Source organism: Daldinia loculata (genome assembly GCF_022478755.1).
Source record: "Daldinia loculata strain CBS 113971 unplaced genomic scaffold F4817scaffold_1, whole genome shotgun sequence".
Lineage (NCBI taxonomy): Eukaryota > Fungi > Ascomycota > Sordariomycetes > Xylariales > Hypoxylaceae > Daldinia > Daldinia loculata.
This window is the reverse complement of record NW_026054855.1, coordinates 209,734-235,147: the sequence shown is the minus strand read 5'-3', so window position 1 is coordinate 235,147 and position 25,414 is coordinate 209,734. Positions and strand designations below refer to the sequence as shown.

Sequence of the window (25,414 nt, the reverse complement as noted above, 5' to 3'; positions counted from 1 at the left end):
ATCTTCTCATGTCCTTTTTGCAACTAGGCTACGGTAATATAGGCCGAGTATTATAGGAAACTACTTAGATGTCGTAGTTTACCTAGTATGCCCCATCACAGAACCATCTCGACCATTTCCCCTGGAGTGTAATGTGACGTCGTCCGAATTGTTACAACTTGAGACTCCCTAGACGAGTCCAGTGGAATTATCATCTGGGATATTTGTTGGAATTAGGTAGCATGTGGATATCTTTAGAGCTCTAGTCTTCATTACCCTACCGATGCTTAGAATAGCAAGGTAGTATAAGCTCAGCTGAAAGTGCTAAGCGAGAGGTTTGATATCTGGCTACCTTTATGTGGATATCCCGTTACGAACTTACATTGGTGGAATTACTCCTGGACATACAGATCCACGATAGCTTCACGAAGAGAATTTCTCAGCCGTGAATCATCAACAATTACGACTAGCTTCTTACGAGTAGACAAAGCGAAGATTGAAGAGAGACGTTAGCGGGCACGTGAAAGAGGTAGGAAAGGTGTTCCGAAAATATATCAAGATCTCCGGGGACCTGACCCCCACCTTGGCGAGGAGTGCTCACGCCGCCGGCACGACGGAAGGAGGTCAATTGGGGGCGTTGCCGCATACGGATAGCTTCGCGATGACGCAAGCAATGCGGAATCGCCAGTCGGAAAGCGACTGAATATTAAAGGATCTATGCAACTCGTCCCGGCAGCCGTTAGGGTTGCGTTCTATATGTACGAGCCTGTGTGGAAATTGATGCCTGGTGAGCTGATCGAAACCCCCACGCCGTTCATCCCGAATAACGCCGTCTCAAGTCTCCTCTCACCTTTTCTTCTTATCCATACTTCTCTTGCGGCTTCTTGTGGGATATCCAGGCTCCCGGTCTGGTAGTATACATAGACTGCAGACTTGCAGCCGCCTGGGAGTGGCACACCCTGTCATTGATATATATGCAGCATCTGGAAGTAGTTCGCTTGGGCTGCAGTGCGTCAGACTTCCCGTGGGATGGCTGAGACTAATTACGATCATACGGAACTGATAGTAGTGTTGCTTTAAGTTTGAACGGATATATTACAAGTTGTACTGGTGGAATTAAGTATAGCTTATCTCCTCGCAAGTCGTACGGTTCGCGTCTTAGATCGGCATAACAGCGTGATGAACATCATTCCGCTTGAAATGTATATACGCTTAAATGCGCCATGATCATAATAGCATTACAAATACGTGAACTAATAAACATGGTGTCGGCTTTTCGTTGTCTCATGGCTAAACATACGTGCCGTCTGGCGAGAGGGATCAGGGGTACAAGCGTACTGCAATCAACCCTCAATAGACTGTTTGTAAGCCAGCGATATTCTTACCAAGCTGTAATCGAATGACTTGGAGATATTAAGGGGAGCTAGAAGCGACGACTGCATGAACCTTTTTTACCAATTCGATGTTCTACGAGAACTTCTAGAATGTTGCCTCGCCTCGTGTCTTGGCTGTATACTACTACGGACAAGATCTCTCGGCGTTACTATAACTGCAGGTAACTCTGAGTACCTAGTTATTCGGGTTATCAACACTAAAAAGGTCTGTATACGGAGAAGTGCAAACTTCGTAACGTTACCCGCGACCCAGCAAGTCGGAAGCCCTGGCAGAGTCCCTGGCAGAGTTGCCCTGCTTTCCGCCGCTTAGGCTACCCGTGGCGTTTCCTACGATATAATTACCAGATTTGGTCACTTACAAAAACCGGGATCCAAAGCTGCTTTAGCGTTGGGTTACGCGCGGCTGGACCGAAAAAAAAAGGAGAGCCCATGTCGAGCCTCCCGCCGGGGGAAATAATGGTCTCTTTTTATTTATCTGTGGTCTCTTACAAGGACTTGCAAGGACCACGTATAAACACGTCCCGTCTGTTGCAGGGGATGTTCCGGGGTAAGATATCTCCTGCGCTGGGTGGCGAACGGCACGTGGCCCGCGTCCCGGTAGAACACTCTTGCGAGCTCGCGATAAACATTTCTCGAAGATGAATTATTAAAGGTAGGTAGGCAAGGTAGGTAAGGCAATGGGAGAGGCAAATAGAAGAGGAGGAGGAAGAATTCTGACCCGTCTTGGTAAGTCGGGATTCTCTTTCCTTAATGGATCGCTTCGGGACATGGCTCAGTATGTAAAAGCTCATCTTGGATGGACTGGATGGGATCATGCAAAGTAGATGAACCGGATGAGATTCGACGGGAAATCTCCTTGTTTGAAATTCCCGACCAATAACAAGCCGACGATAGGGGATGGGACGGCTGTCGTGGACGGAATAGACTTAACAAGTTATAGTAGTGACTTACTTCGGAGACTCGGAGTGGTTTGGAAGAAAAGAGACAAAAAGGTGGCCCCAGGTTTTTCTCTTTCTTTCTTTTGTCCCTAGGGATAATCAATCTGGACATTGTCGGTCGTTAATCGATTCATCCAAGTGTCAGCTCTGATCGACCAAGCATTAGCTTCAAGTGAGGCGGACCGTCAAAGAATAAAGTCCTCTAATGGTCCAATGGTCCAATAGTCCGATCTGGGGGTCTGGGGGTCTGGGGGGCTAGGCCCACGTTGGAATGATATTGGCTGGCCTAAGCTGGACCGCGGAGCTGCGTGCCGGCTCTTCAATCTAAAAGAGTGCGCCGTATCCATGTCTGTTCGGGCCGGGCTGCCGCATGGGAGAAGACCCCTGACGATGGAGGGGAGCGAGGGGCAGCCAAGTCCGATATGGACATGGGGTAGGTTAGAAAGGGTTTCTTCAACCTGGTTAATAAAGCCCTTACCTTTGACATACCTATTTAGTCCTTGCTCGACCCCGCGGTAACCCAGCAGTCCCAGGTGGGCAAAAGAAGAGAAAACGGAATCTGAATGGCCGAGTCACAGCGTACTGAAGGGACAGAAGGATCACAAGACACGGGGACACGCACCAGGTAAAAGAGAAAAGAGGGAAAAGGCTGAGCATGTCCAACGTAGATGTGGTACAGCGCACAGCCGCTGCACTCCCCTCAAAATTCGAGTCTGTAATGGCTGCCGCTGCCGCTGCCGCTACCGCTACCGCCACGGCTGCTGGAGTTGGAGTTGGTACTGGAACTGGAACTGGAACTGGAACAGCCACCACAACTCCAAGTAGCCCTGCTGTCACAATGGCGTCGACTAAACCCACTACAACATCTTCCTCTTCTACGTCGATAGCGACAGCGATCTCGACGACAACTACAGCAACAAAGACGACAGCACCACCACCAAAAACTCTAGGAATAAATACAATATCATTTCCACCACAAATAGGGGTAATTGGAATCAAAAGGACAAGAAACGGAGACCATAAAGAAGGCAGGAATTCAAAAAGTAGGCAGAGGCCCTTTACCAAGAGCATGGAGCCTCCGGTATTATCATTTTACGGCACGCAGCCGGTGCCTCTACCCTCACGATTTGGCAGTCTTAAAAAGCGTCTCGTCGCAGGCCACGAGTCTGCGCTAGAAGCATCGTGGGGACGACTTCTGACCGCCCTGCGCGAAGAGATTAAGTATATCGAAGAGCACGGCTCCGGTTTAATCCCGTCAATTGACTTCACCGACATGGATGATGCCGCCAAAGTTGCGCCGTTCGGAGAGCAGCTAAAGCGACACGGCATCGGCGTCATTAAAGGCGTCGTTCCCTCTGCAGACGCGAGCTCCTGGGTCGAGGAGACTAAAAAGTATCTCGAGACGAAGCACGAGTATAAGCCGCCGCCGGCACAGGATCCTACTTGCTTCGACTTCTTCTGGACTCCTGCGCAGGTACGCTCGCGCGCGCATCCTAATGTTTTGCAGGCCCAGCGGTTCGCCATGTCGCTATGGAACGCGAATAATGACGACCGGGTCGCGACGAGGTTCCCCATCACGTATGCGGACCGAATCCGAATAGAGTCGGTCTCGAACGGCCACCTCACTGTAAACGGAGCTCTCGCTGCGACGCATGAGGATACCTTGATCGCCGCCGCAGCTGCGACATCGTCTGCACAGATCGCGCAGATCGACAACGGTAGTCTGGAGCGTTGGGAGCAGGACGGCTACGGACGTGGCGGTCTTTACGATGCAGTCTTCAAGGGCGACTGGGAATCCTACGATGCGTGGGACCCGGCAGGACGCATCAACGCGACGTCTGATTTATACAACGGTGCAGGCGCGTGTTCTATGCTGCGCCTATTCCAGGGCATCCTTGCGTTGACGGTCGTCGATCCAGGAATGATTCGATTGCTGCCTTCGCCAAAGCTATCAACAGCTTACTTTCTTCTCCGACCCTTCTTTTCACCAAAGAAGGGACCGCCTCAACAGGGCGCCACCGAAGAAGAGTGGAATGCGTACCTGGATGCATCGAACTGGGTTCTTGACAAGGACCAGTCGACAATAATACACGGTGCAGTTCCAGGTCACGCACAACGTGTGACGGCACCGTGGCACCCTCATTTGCAGCTCGACAAGAGTCTCGTGACGCCACCTACACTACAGGCTGGCGACTACATAATTTGGCATCCGGACCAGGCGTACCAATTCTCCAACACCAACTACCGCACTAGCAGCCGGCCGCAGACATCCTCCAGCGAACCTGGAGCCGGCGATACAACCTCTATGCTGGTTTACACCCCCGCAGCACCTCTAACTCAAACCAACGCCCTATTCCTCGCACGCCAGCGTAAAGCTTTCCTGCGCGGCCACCCAGGCCCAGACTTCGACTCCACCGGCACAGGTCTCGGCAGCGAGGCGCCGCACACGGGCCGTCTTAGCGAGAAAGACATCCGGGAAGTAGGCGGCGAAGAGGGGCTACAAGCCATGGGCCTTGCGCCGTGGAACCTAGCCAGCAGTAGCAACAACAGCAGCAAAGGCAGCAGTAGTAATAACAGCAACCACAAGCATGCAGCGCCGAAGGAGAAGAGAAACGCAGACGTAGACATGGACGTCGACGCGCCCAGCAGGAGCAGCAGCCGAGACAGCAGAAGCAGCAGCACAAGCAGCAGCACGCACGCCGAAGCCGAAGTCGTGCGTCTAGCCAACATCATCCTGTTCCCCGACCGCTACGACTTCTACATGCCGACGCGCGCCAGCAGTCCCTCGCCAGCAAGCCGGGACCGAGACCGGGACCGGGGCGAGAAGGAGAGGGAGCGCGAGCGCGAGCGAGATAGGGGTAATAGGGAGCGGGAAAACTCGGACCGGGATAAGGATAGAGACAAGGGGAAAGATAAAGAGAAATAAATAAACGAGGACGGACGAACAAGAAAGAAAATACACTAAACAAGGACGGGGGCGGTAAAGCATGACTTGATAAATGGGAATGGGTAGGAAGGGGGTTGGGGTTGCATAGGCCTGGATGGCTTGCTAGCCACGCATGCGAGCGAGCTTACGAGTTGCTGCTTATTACTACCATATTTAAAGCTGTATATACGTTACTTCTCTCTCTTCCTCCCCCTCTCTTCTACAGAGACGCGCATCACGAGGTAGAGGTAGCTGAGATAGATAGTACAGGACGGAGAGACTGACGAGCCATTCGAGTCGGTTCAAGTCGGGTTAGGCTTAATTGAGCTGGGACACTTTGCGTCCCTTGATTCTATGATGAATGATCTGTAGTTACTTCAACTCATACAATATCTTACACTTAAACCATATCAAGTAGATCAAATAGACGAAGTAAATCAAATAAAACGAATAGTCATTTGAAACGTATCGATACTACCCTAATTCGCACTTCATTTCATTATCATCGTCATACATATTACGTTGACACGCAATGCTGTGCCCGACCATCCAGACTATTCTCGCCCTCACTCTCGTCCAACCTTCCAAAACATACGGAGAAAACCAAGAACCGATCTTATGCCTGACCCCTTGCCTCCTGTAACGTACCGTGTTGATCCTACCCCGAAAGACCATACATACAAAACCTCAACCCTTCCTAACAATTACTTAAACATCAGAAAGCCACTCCTGCTCGCGGAACCCGTCTAGTTCCCGCCGCAACAATCGCTGCTCCCGTGGCAAATTCCTGCCGTTGGAGAGCAAGTTCCAGCTCGGTTAGCACACACTGTGCACTGATTATCTTGAACGTCTGGAAGTCATCCTTGTTTCTGCCGAAGCTCTTCGACTTGGCGATACCGGCGTGGAGGCAGGCGATGCTCAGTTCAAGCGGCGTGCTGTCGTGTTGCCGGCTATCAGTGTGGTAATCTGTCAAATCTGTGTCGCTGTCGCTATAATCATCGTCATCATCGCTGTCCCGCGGGTCCACCTTTTTCTTGCGGATCATGCTTTCGACCCATCGTGCGATCGCATCATAATCGTCTTTGAGGCGGATCGATCTATCTCGCTGCCGGCGAGTCTGGGCGCCTGTCTTATTAAAGATGTACCCCGTAAAGACCTCAAGCTCCGAAAGGCCTTTGGTAAAATTATCAGAATATTCCATAGTTGCAGTCCAAACCGCATCGTCATATCTATGAATTAAGATTAGCTATTTTTAAGATCATAAACAGTATGCCATTCACTGCAAGGGGTGCTTACGCATCACGGATACGACGGGCTTCATCTAAGGCTGCCTCCCAGTCGACATATCCTAGCTCGTCGCATCTACGGTTGATGTATTGAAGCAGCTGGTCCCATACTGAAGGGCCATGACGGCTAACAAATTGATGGATGTCATTTTTCCAGATCCGCTTCTCGTCAATAGCTCTGTATAGTTCGCCAAGGATTTTTTCGGATTTGTAATATACATGCCCGGGACCGCTATCATCATCTTCGTCTTCGGGGACTAGGGCTTTCGTTGTTTCAAACACGATTTCTGTCTTGTCGACGATGTTCGCGGGAGGGGCAGGTGCCAAGCTACACAGAGCTGAGTTAATGACTCAAACATCTTCGCGTAAAGTTATTGCCTCACCTCCTCCGGAAGAGGAAGTAAAAACAGTAATATTTTCAAAAAACACTTACAATTCTGGGCGGTATTTTGTTGTTGTCAAACCTCTAAGCTTGTTGATATCGATCGGAATACCCGATTTGCTGTAATCCACGCCTGTGGAATGCATCTCAGCAAGAAGTTTACACTCATCATCGACCGACCCTGCTTGCTTCCTATCGGCGAGAATCAAGTGTTTCGTAGCGATTACACCCAACCTATGATAATAATAATATTAGCAAATATACATTGCGGATGGATTATGTCATACTGCGTTTAATGGGAATATGGACTTATTTGAACTTACTGGTCGGTGGCCATGAATTCGACGAAGAAATCCGTCATGTCCTCCCATCTCACCTCCCGGCCAATGTTCAGGGGATTAACCCGGGGGTAGTCCGCTGGGGTGAACTCTAGCAGCGATGGGTCGACAGCAAGCTCGTCCCATATGATGTTGTAGATATCCCCATCGAGATCTCCACCGCTTAGTTGACTAGGAAGATCTCTCTTTCCTTTCCGGCTGAATACAACACAGTTCGTGAGCGACCGGAGGGGATGATAGTCTGGAGGTACGACCACTGTCCGTAGTTGAATATCGCCCGGGTGAAGAGCAGGGGACCTTGTTATCAATACCAATCGGTTATGAAGGTCTATATTAATGCCACGTTTTCTGTAAAGCTTTTCTTGCTCAAACGTGACGTAGATTTCGTCCTCCTCCAAAAACCCAAACTCATCCATAACGCCGAAGAGTGTGACACCTTTCTCGACTGGAATCCGGGCTTTATGCTTGAGAAGACGGACCTCCCTTAAGATAACGGTCTCTACGACGGAACAGAGGAAATTGTCCTTCTTGTAGTCTATCCCCAGCTTGTGGAGACGGCGGATGAATTTTGAGAAGTTGATTTGCTCCGCAACCTTTTGTCTCTTGAGGAATGTGACGGTATTATGCATCTGGGCAGTGATCATGCGTAGTCTCTCGAGTTCGCGGTTTTGAACTTGAAGGAACCATTCGCTTGCGACACCCATATCCTCAAGAATCTTGATCATTTGACGATTAAGAACAAGGGGGATAGGCCTATTCCCCATATCACATATCTCCAGGTATTTGCTATCTTCGCTTTCGAATTTAACCATACTCGGTCTAATGCGCATGACCATTCCCTGGAGGGTGTCGTCCAAAGAAAGCATTCCTTTAGCACCTGCCCACCTAATCTGGAAACACGTGGTCGTGTCTCTATGTTGTGGTAGGGAGGCATGAATAGCCTCCATCAATGATCTAGACAGTGTCCCAACCCCATCGCTGAACACTCTCTCTCCATCGCTAGATGTCACATCATCAACAAGCTCGATGCGGGTCCCAATGCTTAAAAGATCGATAGAGAATGGAGTCTCGGAAAAAGCCTGGCCGATTCGGGCGGCGCACTTGGAGGGCGAGTAGATCTTATTAAATTTCCCGAGAAGTGAAATCACATGGAAATAGTCCTGCGAGTAACCATCATGATCAGTGAAGGGAGCCATGAACCATACACTGTGTGCTCGAAGAGACGAGTGAGAAAACCCCAAGAACCTGTAATCGCGACCAGCGATATGAACCCCTTGTAAGAGGATATTCCTGAACCGTTCCCAGACCGAGTCAAGCGACACCTTGGAATTAAAGAATAGGTCCTGGCCATCCTCGTCGCAAAATTGAACACGGGCAAAGTAGCTGATATGGTCAGGAAACTTCCGCAGTATTCGGTTTTTCGCTTCTGGTTCAGGTCCAAGAAGGGTGATTCGAGTGGGGGTAACCTGCACTTTGTATACCATCACAAGACTCTGGCTTGCCCTCTCCGATATTAGCTCCTTTCCGGTGCCGCGACGGATTTCCTTTTCATTGGCCTCCAGGTATGACCAAATCTCGTCTGGATTAAATGTGCTTGCCTCCACATTTGGGCTAGGGAATGGTATTTGGGAGAAAAGCTTCTTGACCGCACCTGCGGAGAAGGGAAAGGAGGGATTTGTTGGTGCATTCTTGGTACCATTAATTCCGCTGTTACCTATGCCCGGTCGGTAATTCCCGTTGACTTGGACGCCCGAATACCCATTGGTGGGAGGGACACGGGTTTTCTGGCGAAGGCGCTTGAGTAGTATCTCGACCGTCTGTGGCAAAAGATAGCCGTTTTGAACAAGAGCTTGAAACTGAAAAAGGATATCAAAAGGAATAGCGGAAGTAGTCTGGCATTCATCGAGTAGAGCTTTGATTGCCTCGTTCCCCTCGTCCATAGATGTTCGGCCGTACAAGACGTCCGGGAAGTCATAGTACGAAATCTTGAGCTTTTCCTTTTGCTTGAGTCGCTGCAGCTTAGGGTTGAACTCAATAGGCGATACCTGAATACTGTACACGAGGCTCTGCCCTAGGATTGCTGCATGATTGGCGCTAGTGTGTGGTAGGTGGCTCAACCGAAGCCTGGATGCCTTGATTGCTCCTGGGGTAGGTCCAGAAATCCCCAATTGACTCATGTGCAATGCAATATCTTGAGGTGAAGCATGCGTTTCAAATAATCGAGGCGCTTCCCATAGCGTTAAGGTCAACGTAGGTATCTGACGAACGCTAGCAACGACTATCTCATCGACAGTACGATATGGGATTTCAACTCGGATGGAATCGTATGAGATTATAAGTGAATCCCTGGCAAATTTGGCTACTCCTTTGATATTCCATGTGATGTCGGGGCTGTAAGCGAGCCTGCTACCCATATATTCGTAATGGCCGCATGAAAACTCGCGAAGATCGAAGGCAACTTTTCTATCATTCGGAGACAACGTCTCTTCTTCCTCCTGCTGTTTGAAGTCATCGGCTGTCTTGATCATGGCCTTCAGTAGAAATTTGTCCGGGGTTTTTTTACTGATTTGACACCTGACCCAGTTGCCGAGGATATTCAAGTTTCCTTGAACACGCCGCGGACCGATTCTACGGACGCCGCCGTGAACTTGCAGGAATCTATGGCCATGTTCTTCGTAGAGGAAGGTAACAGTGCCGAAATGTTTCCCGCGGACCTTCCTGCAGGTCCAATCCGTGATGCGCAGTCTATCAGTAATGATAGCTGTTAGTTGAGTCTTGAGGCCCTGGTCGTTGAGGCCATAAGGAAGGTCTTGCATGAAGACCTCCATGCTAAGTTTGTGTAAAGTCTACTCGAAAAATGTGCGGATGGAGAAAACTAAACTTCAAGGATAGATAGATAGATAGATAGATACTAAAGTAGGTTAATAAAGTGTAGCCTTGTCAGGAAACAAGATGGGGAAAGTGTAATAACTTAAACGAACAGAGTTCAAAAGGTGGTATGGCGAGATTGATCGGCTGGTAGCGGGCAGCTGCAGAATCCAATAGCAGCTCTCTGCGACGTAGGAACGAGGGGGTAGCTTCCACGAATTTAGGTAGGTGTAGGTACTTTGGGTAACACAAAGTGCGGGCAGCTTGAAATAATCTGAGGCACATGTTATAGCGAAAAAGGGTGGTACGATAACTTAATGCATATCCATGTGAGGCCGATCGGAGGTTCTTTTGAGTTAAATTCTGAGGCCCAAAAAGCTGATTGAGGCCAAAGCCGTGCTTACCTAATATATCAGCATATGCGTTTGTTCAGTTATAGACACAACATTAAATGAACAATGTATTGTGTCTCCTGACACTTGAGGACATGAATAAATTCTGCAGCCTAGCTGGCGACCTATACTAGAACGTATAATAACAATACCTAATAAGACATTTATGACAATTGGTAACTTTGTTCGAAGATTAGGCCTTTGGGTTATTATGGCCACCATTTTTTGTCGATTGAACTATAGGTGGTATTTGTCGACTTCTTTTCGGTGTAAGACTAAGGGTCATATTACACATTTTTCACTCGTTTGCTATACTATAGTATACGTTGTCGACCAGGACTATTTATTCACATCCAATAGTCTTACATGGTATTAGGAAGATGTTTGCGTTGAAAGAGAAAGGCTATCATAGATATCATATCTACAGCTGCTTGAATAAGAGTTGATACTAGGTGTCCCATTTGACCTAGATGTAAGGGAAAAACGTGAACCAATCATTGTTCCCGAATAGGAAATCTTCAAAATCAACCCCGCCAATCATCAATTATCTACCCCTTCAACTACAAACACTTACGTTTTCTCCATGCTAATCCAACAGTCTCTGATCGAGGGTTAGGGAACTATGGATTCGCCAAAGAACAAACAAAAACGCAAGAGACCACCACCTCAGAATCCAATTGAGGCGGCAATTAAGACTTGGTTTCATGCCAGCGCTTTGGCTCAGCACCAGCAATGGGATTTTGATGAACTCGTTGCTCATGCCCCGAAAAGATGGACGGTGTACGAGCCGATGGTGCTACTTCCAGCAGGCTCTTTTCATACAGCCACGTGGAAACAGTTGCTTCTGGACCTATCCGATGAGCAGGTCGATCTCTTGTGGATCCAGATCCTGGCAGAGATCTCCAAGAGGAGCGGAGGAACGCACCTCACGCATCTAGCCGTAAACGAAGGGATTCCTGCAGCCCTCCGCCACAGCCCAGGGGGAGATGCAGCGGGGGATAATTCTGCGCCGGAGAACATACTGCGTAGCCCGACCGGCCTTCATATCCTGCATGGGGACTTCGGCCCCGCTTCTGCTGAGGATATAACGACAGATTTCGAGCATGCATTCTGGGTTTCGACGAGGCAGAATGGCGTATTCCAGACGTGGGCGCCCCGGTGGACTATGTTCAGTCGAGGGAACATCAAGGAAAAAGCGCGGCTACTCAGCTTTCATGACGGCAGGCACATGGAAGATAGAAAACCGCCAGAGGATATCTGGGCAGTCGACCTATACGCGGGTATCGGGTACTTTACCTTCTCGTACGCGAAGCTAGGCATGCGGGTGCTATGCTGGGAGCTGAATCCGTGGAGCGTGGAGGGCTTGCGCCGTGGTGCCAAGGGAAATGGCTGGTCGGTGCGGGTTGTGAAAGACGAACATGCCCTCACATTGCCGATAGAGGAGCTTATAAGTGGAGGTGAGCAGATCATAGTCTTCCTCGAAGATAACAGGCATGCTGCGCGAAGAATCAAAGAGCTAAGTGAACTGAATATATCCCACGTCAACTGTGGCCTACTACCTACCAGTGACGCCTCATGGAAGGATGCTTGGGATATTGCAGGGCGCAATAGAGGACAGGAAGCGTGGCTTCATCTGCATGAGAATGTAGGGGTGGCAGATATTGAGAAACGAAAGGGAGATATCGAACAGTATTTCTCGAGTTTAGCACCAGACGACAACGGCAATACCGACAGAACCGCACGCGTAGAGCATACGGAGCTTGTCAAGACATTCGCGCCGGGTGTTTGGCACTGCGTGTTCGATCTATACATTACAAGGTCTAGTAGCATAACATGAGCGTATTATACATAAACTCATTCCAATACGCGCCAGGTCATAAATCGTGTTTGTTTCCTAACGCAGCCCGCCAAAATGCAATTGCTAATACTCCCCTTCTCTCCAATTAGGTATTTAGTTTAGAATATTTTCCAATGGGTATCAAGTATCAATCAAGTTTTTCAGTTGCTTCTTCTAAACTTGCTCGGAATGTTATCTTCTACGATGGCCATCTTGTTTAGCTTCTCGAGCCTTTCCTCTTCGTCCTCTAGCATCTCGTGCTTCTTGAAATGCTCGATGTCTTCAGGGTGCGTTAGGTCCTCGAGTTTGGTGTTCTCGTCGTGATACTTTTCCCAGTGGTGTATCTCGTACTCGTACTCGTCGTCGCCGTGGTGTCCGGGTCCCGTTCCCACGTCTGGAAGAGTCTTCCCGGAGTTGATGAAAGCGACAAACTCGTCGCGCGTCACGAGCCCATCTCCATTGGCATCTAGTAGATGTAGTAGCTCGCGTTGAATCTCGTCACGGCGTGATTGTGGCACGGCCTTATTCGATTCGTCCATCAACCCGTACGTGCGCAAGATCTCATCGGCTTCCCACTGGCCGTCGGCATCGTAGTCGTGTAGGACGAAGAAGGATGAGGCGTCGAAGTCGCTGATATGGTGCTCCTCTGTAGCCATTGTTAGATTTAAGGGGATAGATAAGCGAATAAGGAGCACATCATACCGGCCATGTGCTTGGTTATCCAGTTGGCGTTCTCGTCGATCATTGGCTTTTGCGATCCGCCGTGATCACCGTGGCCGAGGACTTGACTAGCGAGGCCAGCAACAGCCAATATCGTAGCGCGCATTCTGATACGATCTGCTGAGATTTATCAAATATTACACTGATGACTGAAGGGACTAAAAGGCGGCGACTTGAGGGCAAGGGAGTACGAAGAGTCAAAAGAGAAAGAGAAGCAAAAAGGACAAGAGGACATGCACGACGGGAGTTACGCAAAGAGTAGAGCCGGGCAACCGGGGAAGTTGCATCCGTGGATCTGGCTCCAAGATAAGCTAAGGTGGATAGATAAGGGAAGTGAGATCATCGATCCCCAGTTATGATCCTGCAGTTTTCCTGCAGGGGTCAAACCCGCTAAGATTAGCCTATCAGCCTATCCGGGTCGCGTTCAGAGCAAGTACGGGGTTAGCAGGGGTTTGCTTTAGTGATCGTCTAGTCATCTAAGCTTCCTTCGTCATTTTGGATTCTTCAACTTTGACAACTTCTGAATTCGTCCTACTTTTGATCCGACTGCATTTGGACGTAGACATCTAAGCCATTACATCTTGCTCTTCCGCTTGTCCTATTCCTAGTATCCTAAGCCTGATTCCGACATGAGCCGCACTTTAGAACCAACCCTCCTTTCTCTACTACCTACCTACTCCAAAGACTTACCTCAACCTCTCCTCGAGCTCGCGTCTTCCTTGCTTACGCAGTCCCGTCACAATGCTGGTGCGCTCAAGGCCGAAGAAGAAGTAGCTCGGACCTATGCATGTGCTCATATTGCTTGCGAACGTCTGAAGATAACACTCGACCTTCCACCGATCCAACCCAGACCTCCCGTCCCACCTCGAATATACAAGAGACTATATGCCCATCTTGACAATGTCTTACCTGCAAATGCTGGGGGAAGGTCAGGACGAGTGCGGACCCCGAGCTCAAAGCTACGCGAGTCGGGAACATTAGGCAGCGCTCAACGAATTCCCTCCCGAGGTACGCCTACTAAGGAGGAATCGTTAGCTAAGTTTCGGTCTCCCGCTGCAGTCAAGTTTAATAGCACCCCGTCGAAATCTGCAAGTAAACCGCCACCGCTGCCCGCCAAAAGAAAAGCAGGAGGCAGTACGAGCGCACTGCCGGCTTGGGTTCGACCCACTATTCAGTTTATGTGTAAAGAGCTGGACGAAGAACGTATCGGACGAGTCGTCCTCGCCGGTATCCAGACGATCGCCACTCCACACGGGAAGCGAACTAAAGACGAATGGGTTAATGAGCACTTGGCACCGTTGCTGGCGGCTGTGTATTTCCTCGTTTCGTCGCAAATATATGTGTTAGAGCAAGGAAAGGACTTGGACGATCCACAGTACGCGCGGATGAGAAAATCGATCCTTAATGTTATGGGACGAGCACAGGAGAACGTTCACGTAACGGGGATGGATGAGGACGAGCTATGGATCGGCTGGACAGACATCAAGTCGAGAGATGTAGACGGTGCCGTTGCTAAGGTGGTCGAGAATAACTGGCAGGAAGAAGAGTGGTTCGCTGGTATTAAGCACATGGTTAAAACAAAGAACACCAGTGTCGACGACGAAGACGCGGAAATGGAGGATGGCGACGAAGAACAATTTAGCGAAAGGCTTCATATCCAGAGGGGTGATACTATGCTTCAGAGCAAGTGGGATATGACCGATAAGAAGCGAGAGGAATACCGCGCGTGGAGAGAGGAAATGATGTGCCGAATAGAAGAGTTCGAAAACTCTCGAGCATCCGAGACAGATATTCATACTTTCGCCTAATGGTGATGCAATAAGGAACGCCAGAAGTCCCGAGTAGAGTCGAGAGCCAAGTAAGTAGGTAATAGGAATTTCCAAACTCACGTCCCCGTCTAGACTGATCCTCCGGATAATTCAGGCAGCCGCCTCCTGTTTATTACCACGCCCCGTACCGGTAGCCTTGGGAATTATATATTCGACTACTTATTTTCTATATATCCCACCTCTGAGCTAACAACTGGGTCTTTTCGATTCTATAATTATCAATACCATCCACCTCCCTCGCCTACTTCAACACAATGGCCATGCTTGGGTCCCTAAACTTTCCGCTTTTCGCTCAATTGCCAAATGAGTTACGACTACTTGTGTGGGGGCAGTATGCTCTTCCAAGAGTGCCCATATATTACGCCCGCTTCTTATCGTACCCGCCACTCCGTGTCGAGTCTTTTCAGTCTAACTCCATGGTTCGACGCCTCATGCAGGTGAATAGAGAAGCAAGATCTGCGGTCTTGGGTAATCGGCAGCTTTATATTTTTACAAATGGCCGGCCTTATGTCATTTCACACCAACTTGCGCCGTTTTGTGAAAATTCCCCTACCACGAATGAGGACGAGTATGGATATAATTGGACCCGGCAGAGATATATGTTTGTGGACTTCAAGAAGGATATATTTTGTTTTGAAACCATACGCTTGATAGAGACCCGCGAACTGAGGCTTCCTGATTGGCTTATTTTCGAAGGGCATATCAAGAATATGACCTTTGATCTCTCCGACGCCATTTACACGCTGAAACAACTATCAGTACCATGGGGCGTATTGCGCTATTTGGAGTCTGCTTCTAAAGTTCTTAATAGGTTCATTTACCCATATCTTCGACTAAGCCTAAAGTCCTTCCGCCGCTTACAGTTCATCATCCACCCCGAGGATCTCCTGGAACTTTACTGTCAGGACTTTTACGGAGGCTGAAGCACTGGAGGTACCAATGTACCGCAGCTTATGGATCTCTACATGGTGTATGTTCCTATATCAACTGAACAACTTACTCATCTCATATTAGAACGAAACCCATTACGGCTCGAGAACGCTGAAAATTGGCGTCGTAACATTTTGTTGTACGAGATGAGCCGATTTACTAGGGAGGTATCGTCAAAGATTTCCGAATTGTGTGAGCGAGACGTCTGTGTCGATGTCATCATAAAGAGCCGCCGTTTATCATCCACAAGTTGGAAGCCAGCGCCTCCTTTAGCTCGTTTAACTCGTATATGTACGTTTGACAATGGGTCTGGGGCATACTCCTAGACGTAGGAATACTTATATTTGGGGATGAAATCTCTTGGGCCGAAGTGGATTATATTTGAGATTGTATTTATATTTCTTGGCTTTTACTTATAAGCCCATTGATACTATGAGATTGGCTTATATTCACACACTTAGGAATCTTAGGAACATGACTTTGGTTAACTATTTTCATTACTATCAACTGAATGTGCATGTATTCGTACGCATCGACAGTTTTGCTGTATCTTACGCCCCTTTTCTCGTCTCGTTTCCACGGCCGATCGTATCCTGGACAGTTCCGCCAACGGACCCCTTATCGGTGAACTGGCGTCCGACTATACCCTCTTTCGAGAATGGACCACCAATCTTATTTGCTGTACCACCGATCGCGCCCTCGGACTAGACGCTCAAGACGTGTTAGCTAATACATACATACATAGACATATACCGACTAGATACAAGACTTGCGATATGAAAATGGAAATAGACAGGTCAATATCCACGTACCGAGAACTGATGTCCAATAGAACCTTGGGTATCGAATGCCGAGGTCTTAGTCGCCGAGTCTGAGCTTGGTTCTGGACCCAAGTAATTCCCGGTAGCAGGGAACTTGTCGAACCTGGACTTTTTATCCGTCCTCCCTCCGCTACTCTTAAAACCAGAATCGTTACCTCCACCACCGCCGCTGCTGTTGTGCATGCTCTGCCCAACGCTTCCCGGATCCCCGCCTCCCACAGGCTTTTTCAATGCTCCCGGAACATCGGGCGTGTTGTCGGCAGCGGACTTCATAGCACTAAAGATACCACCCCGCTCCTTATACCCCGGCATCACGGACTCGAGCACGCTACTGCCATCGGTCCGGACGCCGTCGCGGTGGGTCTGTGGGGCCTCCTGCGATTCGTCGTAATCCCGGTGCCCTGGAATCATAGTCTCCTCGATGCCGCCGTGCCGCCCGTCGTGTGTGAAATCGCCATGGAACCCTGAGCCCTGGTGCTGCTGCTTCTTAGTGTCTCCTGGTTTAAGGGCGTCCTTGATGGTGCCGAAAAAGGATTTGCCCTGGTTTTGATCGTGGACCTATCACCTCGGACTCGTATGTTAGTTGTGACTGCTCTGTTGGTGATATCGGGACCGATGGGCAAATGGGAAGACGTACGTATCCGGCTGCTGTACCCTTATGGTCCGGGTCCTCCGATAGATCGATGTTCTGCTGTGCCGCTCTCGCCCCGTAGTTTAGTCCCCGGATCGGGTTTCCGCCTGTGCCGCCGGTCGACATGATTATGAATTGCTAGGTTTGGTAAGTTGGATATTCTTGTTTTCACAGATATTTTCCCCTAAATCCTGAATGAATAAATTCGATGATTGGAATCAAATTGCCCATTTTCGACCGAACACTACTATTTATATGGCCACCCTTGTGAACTTTCAATATAGGCGTCTCCATCGTTTCCACGTCATGGTGATACGCCTAATACCTGGAGGAGACCTCATCTTAACTTAAAATGTATTAATGCACCAGGATGATGTAAAAGGACAGGAACGATTCATAGGTTCCCATGGTTGCTTGCTGAAGAGAACGTGTATTTGGGGAGAATGATCAGCATTTGATCGAGATGTCATGCGTATCCAATGAGAATAGTTGTGATATCGAGCCGGTATCACCGACGGGAATTCTAGCCAGCCTCGTAGAAAAAATCGATATTCAAACTATATTTAACAACTCCATGCCTTTTCAGATCTGCAGGTTAGATCATGTATCGAACATGCCTACATATCCGCCTATAGAATGTGGTGTAGGAGACCTATCACAAAGCCTCCCACCCTGACACGCAGGACTTCCACCCTATTTCACCCTATGGGCTTATTCCTGCAGCATGTATCTCCAAAGTTCCTACCCGTAGCCTCACCCAATTCTCTTACAGCGAAACTCACGACCGGACACAAGAAGCCATGGATGCCCATCCCTCGAACTCAGGGACTCATTCATCCTTTACCCAATCATCGCCCGGTATTCTTCAACATTCTTACCCTTGAGCATCGCACAGCCATGAACGAGCACGGACAGATACCTAACATCTACTCGGGCAGCAACGCCTTTCCAAGCCTTCCCGACAATAACCTTACCATTGGCTGGGCCATGGACGACCAGCCGGACGCTATGCAGGACATACCGCCAATCACCCAATCTTCACTCGCACAGTCGAGTGTAGAAGGGTAAGGCGCTTTTTTTTTTAAACTAACACAATCACCGCACTCCTAGTTGTGCGCATAAACCAATCAACACCTCGCTTGCACCTACCTGCATCGAGTGTCACGGCATATTTCCGAACCACACGCAGCTAAGCAAGCATGCAAAAGACGCATCTCATAAACCATACGGTTGTACCTGTAGAGCTAAATTTGGTCGACCGGACGCCCTCACACGACACGTTGATACTCAGTCCAGCAATATTCCCCAGTACCCCTGTGAATACTGCAAGCGCCATCAGGGGGCAAAAGGCTTTCACCGTCTTGACCACCTGGTACAGCACTTGAAAGGCTTCCACAGAATCGACACTGAAGACAAGCTACCGAAGCAGAGGACAGGAGGCCCTACTGTTGCTGTCACTTCCGTGGCTGGAGGATCAGCTGTCACCAACGAAGAAAACGGGAGCTTTGTTTCGCTGCCTCAGATCCCCCCCTTCCCTTGCACCGTCATTGGTTGTATCAAGGGGGGTGCAGATGGCTATCTTCGGGAGATAGACCTCCTCGAGCATCAGAACATGATGCATGCATTCATGGTCCAGGGTGACATGCAGTTCTATCACCAAGATGGTTCTTCCCAGTTCCACTTCTAAGAGATCATGATTCGGGCTTGCAGAACGGATTTGGAATTTGAGACTACCCTGGGGAATGACTACAATTGGCGAACATTCGTTTACTTTAGAGTAATGAAGTGGATGGACATGACAGCTACGGTAACACTACACTCTTTATACTCAAAGGCAACCTCAATATAACGTCTTGATATATATATATGCTACTCTTACAATGTGCTAAAGCTTAGTTCTATGAAGCTGTGTCCAGCGAATAGTATATACCGGAACAAAAAAGGGGGTAATAAATAGGGGCAAAAGGGGGCGACTCCACTTCTGACTTTAACGATGAGAGTTACTGACACAGTTTGACTACGGGGATTGCTAGACGTGGATAGCACCGCACATGATATATTTCATACAACACTATATACTTGCAGGAGTTAATATAGTCTTGGTATAGAGTAGTTTAAAACGGTTTTATTGTGTAGAGCATAGATTGGTATACTAGTAGTACGTAGGTAGCCTTCCCTTTTACTACCAAGTCTCATCAGAAGTATATAAAAGCAAACCGTAGAGGGCTCGTATTCAGGGATAACCTGCCTAGGTACTCACTAACCTGCTCATGAAATATGTACTATGCTACCTCATACATTTCAACCGTTCTAGCTAACCCTAGAGCATCCACACAAGAGGTAAGAAGAGCAATGCACAGAAATAATATTACGAATACCTCTCTAATTTCCTAACCTATGATACAAGGAACCGCATCACACATAGCTCTAGGCCAACCCATATGCCGCCGTCAAACGCCAAAAGAATCGGACAAGCTGAATCACCAGACGTTCCGTATAGAAGGACAATCTCATATCCGCAAGTACGAAACCCTTCATATCCCATCGCCCGCCACATTCAAACGGCGCTGTAGCCTCCGCGACTCCCACTCCCCTGCACCGTGTTAAGCACCCTCCTAGTCCAGTCCTTAAGTAGGTACGGAATGTCGCGGATGGTGTCGCCGTGCGGGATGAGGTCCCAGCCCCGAGCCCCGTATCGGTTGTAGTTGAGCCACGAACCAAAGACGAGATAGGCCGCAGTTCCAAGGAATACGCTAAATATCGTGATTAGCATGTTATACATCCAGCACTCCGGATAAAACAAGAGCAATCACTTACATGATAACCAGCCACGTGAAGAAACCCCAGTGCGAACTTGGGCTTTCACCCGAGTCATCGTTGTCCCTGTTCTCGCAAGCATATTTAGATAACCAGGTTAACCGTAGGACGTCGATATTCCTATCCTCGCTTAGCGGTTCGTAGCTGTTGAATTTCAAACTCGGGTCGTTCTCAAGGCCGAGCTGAACCTCTTTAGGTGGCTCGTCGTCGCCATCACCGTCACCATTGTCATCTCCGCCATCTCCGTCACCGTCCTCGGCTCGAAATAGGAGCGGATTTAACCGAGCCATGGCCGGGTCGGGGCTAGGTTCATATTTATCGTCGGCAGGATCGTATTCGCCTTCGGTCCCGTTGCGATCTTTGTCGCACAGGAATTCTATGATGGCTCTCTGCTTTCGTTTGACTCCGCTATCTGTCCTGTCGAAGCCGCCCTTCATCACTAGTAGTACACCCTCCTTCTTCGAGTCCGAATTCGAATCCGAGGTCTTGAGCCGTGTCACCTCATGATCCAAGTCACCCCCGCCAAAGTTTCGCAATTCGCCGGCGATCGGGATGGCTTTGTCGATATGGTCGTCTACGCGTTTGATGGCGCATACTCGAGTTCCATTAGGACATTCTTCGCCCTTCTTCGCACCTTTCTTCTTGCCTAAAGATCGACAAATATCTACGGTATATGTCATATTATGAACCTTGCCGTCTAGGATGCGACTCGTCATGATGGAGTGCGGGCCTCCGAGAGCCTTAAGGTTGAATATTTGCTTATCAGCAACGACGGATTCGCAGTTGAGCATTGCGACCGTTGGTAAAGGAGCTAGTAATAAGGATAGAAGCAGTACGGCATCTGCCGCATGTATCGTGGGGACTTTCATGGTGTAGGAATAATTCGCTAACGCGATCGGGTTTGTCGGTACTGTAAGGAAGTCGAGCTGCGTAGGTTGAGGATGCAGGACGCAAAAGGATATTAGAGGCTGGGTTTAATAGTCGAGGTTGATGGGTAAACTGGATGAATGGGATATGGTTGAAGCCTAGAGGTCTAGGTCTTCAGGGGATTGATTCAAGATGCGCGTGTTAGCTGTCACGATGTGACGATTTGACGATTTGACGATGTGACGATGTGACAAAACAATAAAAAGAGACGAAGGAAAGGTTACGAATAACGATAAAAATATGAAATCTACCCAAGTATCAGATGAGCTTTAATCAAAAAGGTAGATGGCCAAGTCCCTTTTTTGCGATATAGATCTCACATGCACAGATGCCCAGATGCCCAGATGCCCGGACGCCTCGATGCTGGTGAGCTAAAGTAAGGTAGCGTGCACTTGGCTGAGCGGTACTTGAAGCTTGTTGGGTTTTCGGCTGCTCTTCTTTGCGGTTCATCGTCATAGGTCTGCAAGGGTTACACCTTAAAAGTACTAATGCTTACGTAAACGAGGTACCTTACCTTAGGTACAGCTTATGTACATAACACAATGTACTGCAGTATTATAGCATTCACGTGACACCCTTTCCTTCGACCCTTTCCTTCTAGCACTCGGAACAATACGTTAAAGATCAATACAAATTCTGATTCTGTGATTCTTATCTAAAGGATCCCTTCCATCCAACATATTCTGTTGTTCGTGATCCCGTAGCAAACTAGCGAAATGGGTATAATGGAAATAAACCTGACCCGCCTGGTCCGAGGGGATACCTCGATAATGCTGCGATGCTACGGCTTTGTAGCCCTGCACACCCCCATTGCTCCTATGAACGCCATATAAGTCGCACGCATAAATGACACCCCATCTGATGCTACCCCGAGTCCGTCTGTTTGTACAACTCCAACACGAACGTGGCTACGGCCACAACGCTTCTACTATGTATTTCGACCACCGCCCCTTACTACATCATTCCGTTCATCCCATTCATCCCGTTTTGCATACCGCCTTGCACCCCATTCGGCATCCCGTTCGGCATTCCGTTTGGCATTCCGTTTGGCATTCCGTTCGGCATCCCGTTATGCATGCCATTCTGCATATTTTGAGTCATCTGCTGCCGCCGCTGAGCAATATCACGCTGCAACGACTCTTGGGCCTTTCTCAAGCAGTTCTGTTTGAACTGATCGTGAACGTCGGGAGGCACGTTCTGGGGGCCGCCAAACCGTTCCGCAAACTGTGCAATGTTCGCGCGGTAGAGTTGCTGCTGCCTCTGTCGTATTTGCACCGCAAAAGGGTTGGGTCCATTTGCCGGGTGCTGACCTTGTTGTTGTTGCTGTTGCTGTTGCTGCATGTGCTGCTGCATCTGTTGCATGGCAGCTATCTGAGCGGGGTTCATACCGTTGCCAGCGTTCATAAAATTCTGGTTGCCCATTTGCTGGTTGGGCATCTGTCCTTGCATGTGCGGGTGCTGTTGCTGCTGCTGCTGCATGCTCATCTGCTGCTGGTATCGTTGAAGCTGTGCTTGCTGAGTAGCGGATAGCATATTGGGATTTTGTATGCTCATGTTCATCATCTGCTGGCGCATAAATTGATTCTGTAACATTTGGTTATGCATTTGTGGATTCTGCCCGTTCATCATCCCGTTCTGCATAGCTTGCAGCTGTTGCTGTTGAGCAATCCGTTGGCGCTGCTGCTGCGCTATCTGAGCCGCCATCATCTGGTTAGGCATAGGCTGGCCCATATTCTGATTGCCCATGAGCATTTGACCCATATGTGAGTTTTGGGCCATCATGCCCGGGGGTGGACTGGCTTGGCTCATCCGGGGCGTGGGCATCGGTCGATTGATCGGGGTACCGTGCGGCATCTGTGGTGTCGCGCTCGGCATACGAGGCGTGTTCGAGGGATGACTTTGCTGACTGCCCCTTGAAGACATGCTAACGGCCATGGGTGCGGACATTGGCCCGTGGCTCTGCACAACAGAGGACGGCCTTTGAGGACTGGCACCCATACCGGAATTGGTCTGTTGCATCGGCACGTTTCCAACCATTGGGCTCGACATGTTCTGTGGCGTGTTCTGGCGAACGACCGGAGATGAGACAGGCGCTTGTGAGACCTGCTGCGGGAACCTGTGAGGAGCCTGAGCCGACATGACACCGTTGGCAAGCCCGTTTTGCACTGGGTGCCCGTGAGACGACTGCGGTATTTGGTTTATTTGCGCGTTCGGAGGCGATTGTGCGGCCTGTGCCTGCGCCTGTGCCTGCGCCTGTGCTTGAACTTGAGCTTGGGCCTGTTGGGCTTGGGCCTGCTGCTGCTGGGCTATAGCACGCCGCTGTGCTTCCTGTTGCTGCTGCTGTCGTATCTGCGCTTGCCGCTGAGCTTCTTCGCGGCGTGATTTTTCCTGTTCGGCTTGCTGCCGTTGTAGTAATGCGGCCTGTTCCTGCTTCTGGATTTGAAGCTTGCGCTCATTTTCTGCCTGTTGAATCTTCTCCTGCTCTTTCTTCGCCTTATGCGCACTCTTAATATCAGCAAGAACCTTGAATCTCTCAAAACGAGGCTCAAAAGTGGCTGCTCCGGATTGGCCGTCACCATCAGCACCATCAGCACCAGTCTGGGCACCGCCGGTATTAGCGGAGCGGCGTTCGTCGTATGTAAGCATATATTTCTCTTGCTCTGCAGCCAAGGCCTCGTCAGCGGCCCTCTCAGCTACAGTCCGTTTCCGAGCCTTTGGCTCAGGCGGAGGCTCCGAGTGTTTTGGATCAGCCATGCGCTTGAGCAGGAGCGCAACGGCATCTTCTCTATTTTTGGGCACTTCTAAGTTTAGCGGAGCCGAGGTCGCGAGTAGGATCTGTGCTTCAGCGGCGTATATATTGCTCCCGTCCAATTCCATCTTTTCTCGCTTCACTTTCTTGGCCGGCGGTGGCATGGTCGCTGCAGTTGGAGTTGGAGGCACAGTAGATATTGGAGTGGGTGGTATGCCATTAGAGTCCCCACCGGCCTTCGCATCGCCAGATCCACGTGGCGTACAGGCCTTGATCATCAAGTCCATGTGTAAACTTTGCGGGGTTGGATGAAGGACGACCGTAAAGATCTTAGTTTCCGCCTGGGCCTTAGCTTTCTGCCCATCAGTAGGAGCAGGTGGAGCCGGCATGTTCTCCTTATCGTTAGAGTCATTATGCGCGGGCTTTACGTCGCCTTCTTGGAGTCCGTTTTCGGCGCTGTCCTTGGGAAACGGGACGTAGGGAGAGGGCGTTATATAAGGGTTATAGTTATGAATCGAGGAGGGCTTCTCCGAGGTAGATTTGGAGGCTGGACGCGCAACATCCTTAGCCTGCGCGGCAGTCTTGTGATCATGTACTTGTACGATCAGGCAACCTTCGTAAAAAGCAACACCGGCTTCGTTGAGATCCTGTAACATGTCGTGTGGTACTGTTCGGCTTCTGACGTGATCTAGAAAGGCCCTCATCGGAGATTTGTACGGAAAAACGCTATCTTGCATATCGAATCGAAAATGATTAGGATGTAGATGTACGATCAGCGATGGGGGGTGTCCGGAATACTTCTTTAGAATATAGGCATCGGTAACAACTATAAGCAAGTCAGCATAATGTGCGAGTATTAAATACAACTATGGACGATTGTTATAGAGTACGCACCATCTGGACGCGGCTCGAACGATCTATGTAACGACGTGTCGGGAGCCAATGTAGCCGACCTCAGAGATGCATTATTCCTCTGATTACGTCCCTGAACCTGATTAGACGTATCGCGTCTCGAACGGGCTACGCCGGGTCGGTGGGCAGTCCCGTTAGTGCCGTTCGTTGCGGATGAGTTCGATATATGTTGTTGTTGTTGCTGCTGCTGTTTGGTCACGGCAGGTGGAGGGCGCTTAGCAGTCATATTTGGAGACGGGGAAGATTGTAACGAAGATACGCCATTTGTCTGGATACCAGGCGGCGGCGGACGTTTGATCTTGGGGGTCGGCGGTGGAGGGACAACGGCGGCGACGACTGGAGCCATGGTTGATGTAGAGCCCTGCGCACTACGAAGCGACCAAATGACGCTCAATCAGTAGCGGCTAGGGACTAAGAGTATGACTAAGTTCTCTTTTACTATGAACATTGATCGCGACGTAGTTTCGACGTGTAGGTTTCCTTAACAATTTAAGATGCGCGCGCGACGAGTAGGAAGATAATTGACAAAACGCCGCTCGTCTAACCAAATTATGGATTACATTGAACGATGCTCCAGCAATATGCGACGATGGATATACGGCGCATCCAGGAAGAATCCCGATAATACGAGGTCGAGATTGTTGCTGAATGCTTTGTGTGGGGTTGAACGTATGTTAGTGACGGAAAGAAGTTGGAACTTCGACTCTGGCATAAATCGCTAATTTGAATTGAGCCTCA

General features: G+C 49.4%; 10 protein-coding genes across 10 annotated transcripts; 5 read left to right on the top strand and 5 right to left on the bottom strand.

Moving 5' to 3' along the window:
* The first annotated feature begins 2,765 nt into the window (after positions 1-2,765).
* F4817DRAFT_1932 (uncharacterized protein) lies at positions 2,766-5,630 on the top strand. The gene has a single exon (XM_049298481.1). It carries the CDS (start codon positions 2,967-2,969, stop codon positions 5,235-5,237), a length of 2,271 nt encoding a protein of 756 aa, XP_049163786.1. The 5' UTR covers positions 2,766-2,966; the 3' UTR covers positions 5,238-5,630.
* A 44-nt stretch (positions 5,631-5,674) lies between these two features.
* Positions 5,675-10,545, bottom strand: F4817DRAFT_321937 (RdRP-domain-containing protein). The gene is made up of 5 exons (XM_049301335.1): positions 10,225-10,545; positions 7,229-10,154; positions 6,957-7,139; positions 6,534-6,851; positions 5,675-6,466 (listed from the first exon to the last, which is right to left on the bottom strand). Exons 2-5 carry the CDS (start codon positions 10,069-10,071, stop codon positions 5,953-5,955), a joined length of 3,858 nt encoding a protein of 1,285 aa, XP_049163785.1. The 5' UTR covers positions 10,072-10,154; positions 10,225-10,545; the 3' UTR covers positions 5,675-5,952.
* Positions 10,546-11,065: 520 nt separating this feature from the next.
* On the top strand, positions 11,066-12,421 carry F4817DRAFT_1876 (S-adenosyl-L-methionine-dependent methyltransferase). The gene has a single exon (XM_049298428.1). The coding sequence runs from the start codon at positions 11,126-11,128 to the stop codon at positions 12,338-12,340; it is 1,215 nt and encodes a 404-aa protein (XP_049163784.1). The 5' UTR covers positions 11,066-11,125; the 3' UTR covers positions 12,341-12,421.
* On the bottom strand, positions 12,327-13,389 carry F4817DRAFT_1899 (uncharacterized protein). Its single transcript, XM_049298453.1, has 2 exons — positions 13,043-13,389; positions 12,327-12,986 (listed from the first exon to the last, which is right to left on the bottom strand). Exons 1-2 carry the CDS (start codon positions 13,164-13,166, stop codon positions 12,502-12,504), a joined length of 609 nt encoding a protein of 202 aa, XP_049163783.1. The 5' UTR covers positions 13,167-13,389; the 3' UTR covers positions 12,327-12,501.
* Positions 13,390-13,477: 88 nt separating this feature from the next.
* F4817DRAFT_1816 (uncharacterized protein) lies at positions 13,478-15,036 on the top strand. The gene is made up of 2 exons (XM_049298361.1): positions 13,478-14,922; positions 14,984-15,036. The coding sequence occupies exon 1, from the start codon at positions 13,690-13,692 to the stop codon at positions 14,866-14,868; it is 1,179 nt and encodes a 392-aa protein (XP_049163782.1). The 5' UTR covers positions 13,478-13,689; the 3' UTR covers positions 14,869-14,922; positions 14,984-15,036.
* On the top strand, positions 15,007-16,054 carry F4817DRAFT_1803 (uncharacterized protein). The gene is made up of 2 exons (XM_049298337.1): positions 15,007-15,859; positions 15,904-16,054. Exon 1 carries the CDS (start codon positions 15,144-15,146, stop codon positions 15,810-15,812), a length of 669 nt encoding a protein of 222 aa, XP_049163781.1. The 5' UTR covers positions 15,007-15,143; the 3' UTR covers positions 15,813-15,859; positions 15,904-16,054.
* A 246-nt stretch (positions 16,055-16,300) lies between these two features.
* On the bottom strand, positions 16,301-17,849 carry F4817DRAFT_321932 (uncharacterized protein). The gene is made up of 3 exons (XM_049301334.1): positions 17,278-17,849; positions 16,632-17,198; positions 16,301-16,523 (listed from the first exon to the last, which is right to left on the bottom strand). Exons 1-3 carry the CDS (start codon positions 17,395-17,397, stop codon positions 16,371-16,373), a joined length of 840 nt encoding a protein of 279 aa, XP_049163780.1. The 5' UTR covers positions 17,398-17,849; the 3' UTR covers positions 16,301-16,370.
* Positions 17,850-17,976: 127 nt separating this feature from the next.
* F4817DRAFT_363021 (uncharacterized protein) lies at positions 17,977-19,353 on the top strand (the record flags this gene model as incomplete). The annotated part of the gene is made up of 2 exons (XM_049306597.1): positions 17,977-18,335; positions 18,382-19,353. The coding sequence occupies 2 exons, from the start codon at positions 17,977-17,979 to the stop codon at positions 18,956-18,958; spliced, it is 936 nt and encodes a 311-aa protein (XP_049163779.1). The 3' UTR covers positions 18,959-19,353.
* Positions 19,354-19,393: 40 nt separating this feature from the next.
* Positions 19,394-21,455, bottom strand: F4817DRAFT_321929 (autophagy-related protein 27). The gene is made up of 2 exons (XM_049301333.1): positions 20,089-21,455; positions 19,394-20,024 (listed from the first exon to the last, which is right to left on the bottom strand). The coding sequence occupies exons 1-2, from the start codon at positions 20,955-20,957 to the stop codon at positions 19,829-19,831; spliced, it is 1,065 nt and encodes a 354-aa protein (XP_049163778.1). The 5' UTR covers positions 20,958-21,455; the 3' UTR covers positions 19,394-19,828.
* A 177-nt stretch (positions 21,456-21,632) lies between these two features.
* Positions 21,633-25,381, bottom strand: F4817DRAFT_321928 (Spt20 family-domain-containing protein). Its single transcript, XM_049301332.1, has 2 exons — positions 24,659-25,381; positions 21,633-24,590 (listed from the first exon to the last, which is right to left on the bottom strand). The coding sequence occupies exons 1-2, from the start codon at positions 25,020-25,022 to the stop codon at positions 21,970-21,972; spliced, it is 2,985 nt and encodes a 994-aa protein (XP_049163777.1). The 5' UTR covers positions 25,023-25,381; the 3' UTR covers positions 21,633-21,969.
* Between the last annotated feature and the right edge of the window lie 33 nt (positions 25,382-25,414).

What these genes read in the sequence shown, in the direction of transcription:
- F4817DRAFT_1932 (XM_049298481.1), top strand. Translation starts at nt 2,967, where the DNA reads ATGTCCAACGTAGATGTGGTACAGCGCACAGCCGCTGCACTCCCCTCA.
- F4817DRAFT_1816 (XM_049298361.1), top strand. Translation starts at nt 13,690, where the DNA reads ATGAGCCGCACTTTAGAACCAACCCTCCTTTCTCTACTACCTACCTAC.
- F4817DRAFT_321928 (XM_049301332.1), bottom strand. Translation starts at nt 25,022, where the DNA reads ATGGCTCCAGTCGTCGCCGCCGTTGTCCCTCCACCGCCGACCCCCAAG. An exon ending in GTTCGAGCCGCGTCCAGATG is followed by an intron (nt 24,591 to 24,658) that starts GTGCGTACTCTA and finishes ACTTGCTTATAG; the next exon opens with TTGTTACCGATGCCTATATT.
- F4817DRAFT_321937 (XM_049301335.1), bottom strand. Translation starts at nt 10,071, where the DNA reads ATGGAGGTCTTCATGCAAGACCTTCCTTATGGCCTCAACGACCAGGGC. An exon ending in ACAAAATACCGCCCAGAATT is followed by an intron (nt 6,852 to 6,956) that starts GTAAGTGTTTTT and finishes AGCTCTGTGTAG; the next exon opens with CTTGGCACCTGCCCCTCCCG. An exon ending in GCCCGTCGTATCCGTGATGC is followed by an intron (nt 6,467 to 6,533) that starts GTAAGCACCCCT and finishes CTTAATTCATAG; the next exon opens with ATATGACGATGCGGTTTGGA.
- F4817DRAFT_1876 (XM_049298428.1), top strand. Translation starts at nt 11,126, where the DNA reads ATGGATTCGCCAAAGAACAAACAAAAACGCAAGAGACCACCACCTCAG.
- F4817DRAFT_1803 (XM_049298337.1), top strand. Translation starts at nt 15,144, where the DNA reads ATGGCCATGCTTGGGTCCCTAAACTTTCCGCTTTTCGCTCAATTGCCA.
- F4817DRAFT_1899 (XM_049298453.1), bottom strand. Translation starts at nt 13,166, where the DNA reads ATGCGCGCTACGATATTGGCTGTTGCTGGCCTCGCTAGTCAAGTCCTC. An exon ending in GATAACCAAGCACATGGCCG is followed by an intron (nt 12,987 to 13,042) that starts GTATGATGTGCT and finishes CAATGGCTACAG; the next exon opens with AGGAGCACCATATCAGCGAC.
- F4817DRAFT_321929 (XM_049301333.1), bottom strand. Translation starts at nt 20,957, where the DNA reads ATGAAAGTCCCCACGATACATGCGGCAGATGCCGTACTGCTTCTATCC. An exon ending in TTCACGTGGCTGGTTATCAT is followed by an intron (nt 20,025 to 20,088) that starts GTAAGTGATTGC and finishes CACGATATTTAG; the next exon opens with CGTATTCCTTGGAACTGCGG.
- F4817DRAFT_321932 (XM_049301334.1), bottom strand. Translation starts at nt 17,397, where the DNA reads ATGTCGACCGGCGGCACAGGCGGAAACCCGATCCGGGGACTAAACTAC. An exon ending in AGGGTACAGCAGCCGGATAC is followed by an intron (nt 17,199 to 17,277) that starts GTACGTCTTCCC and finishes CCGAGGTGATAG; the next exon opens with GTCCACGATCAAAACCAGGG. An exon ending in CTATTGGACATCAGTTCTCG is followed by an intron (nt 16,524 to 16,631) that starts GTACGTGGATAT and finishes TTGAGCGTCTAG; the next exon opens with TCCGAGGGCGCGATCGGTGG.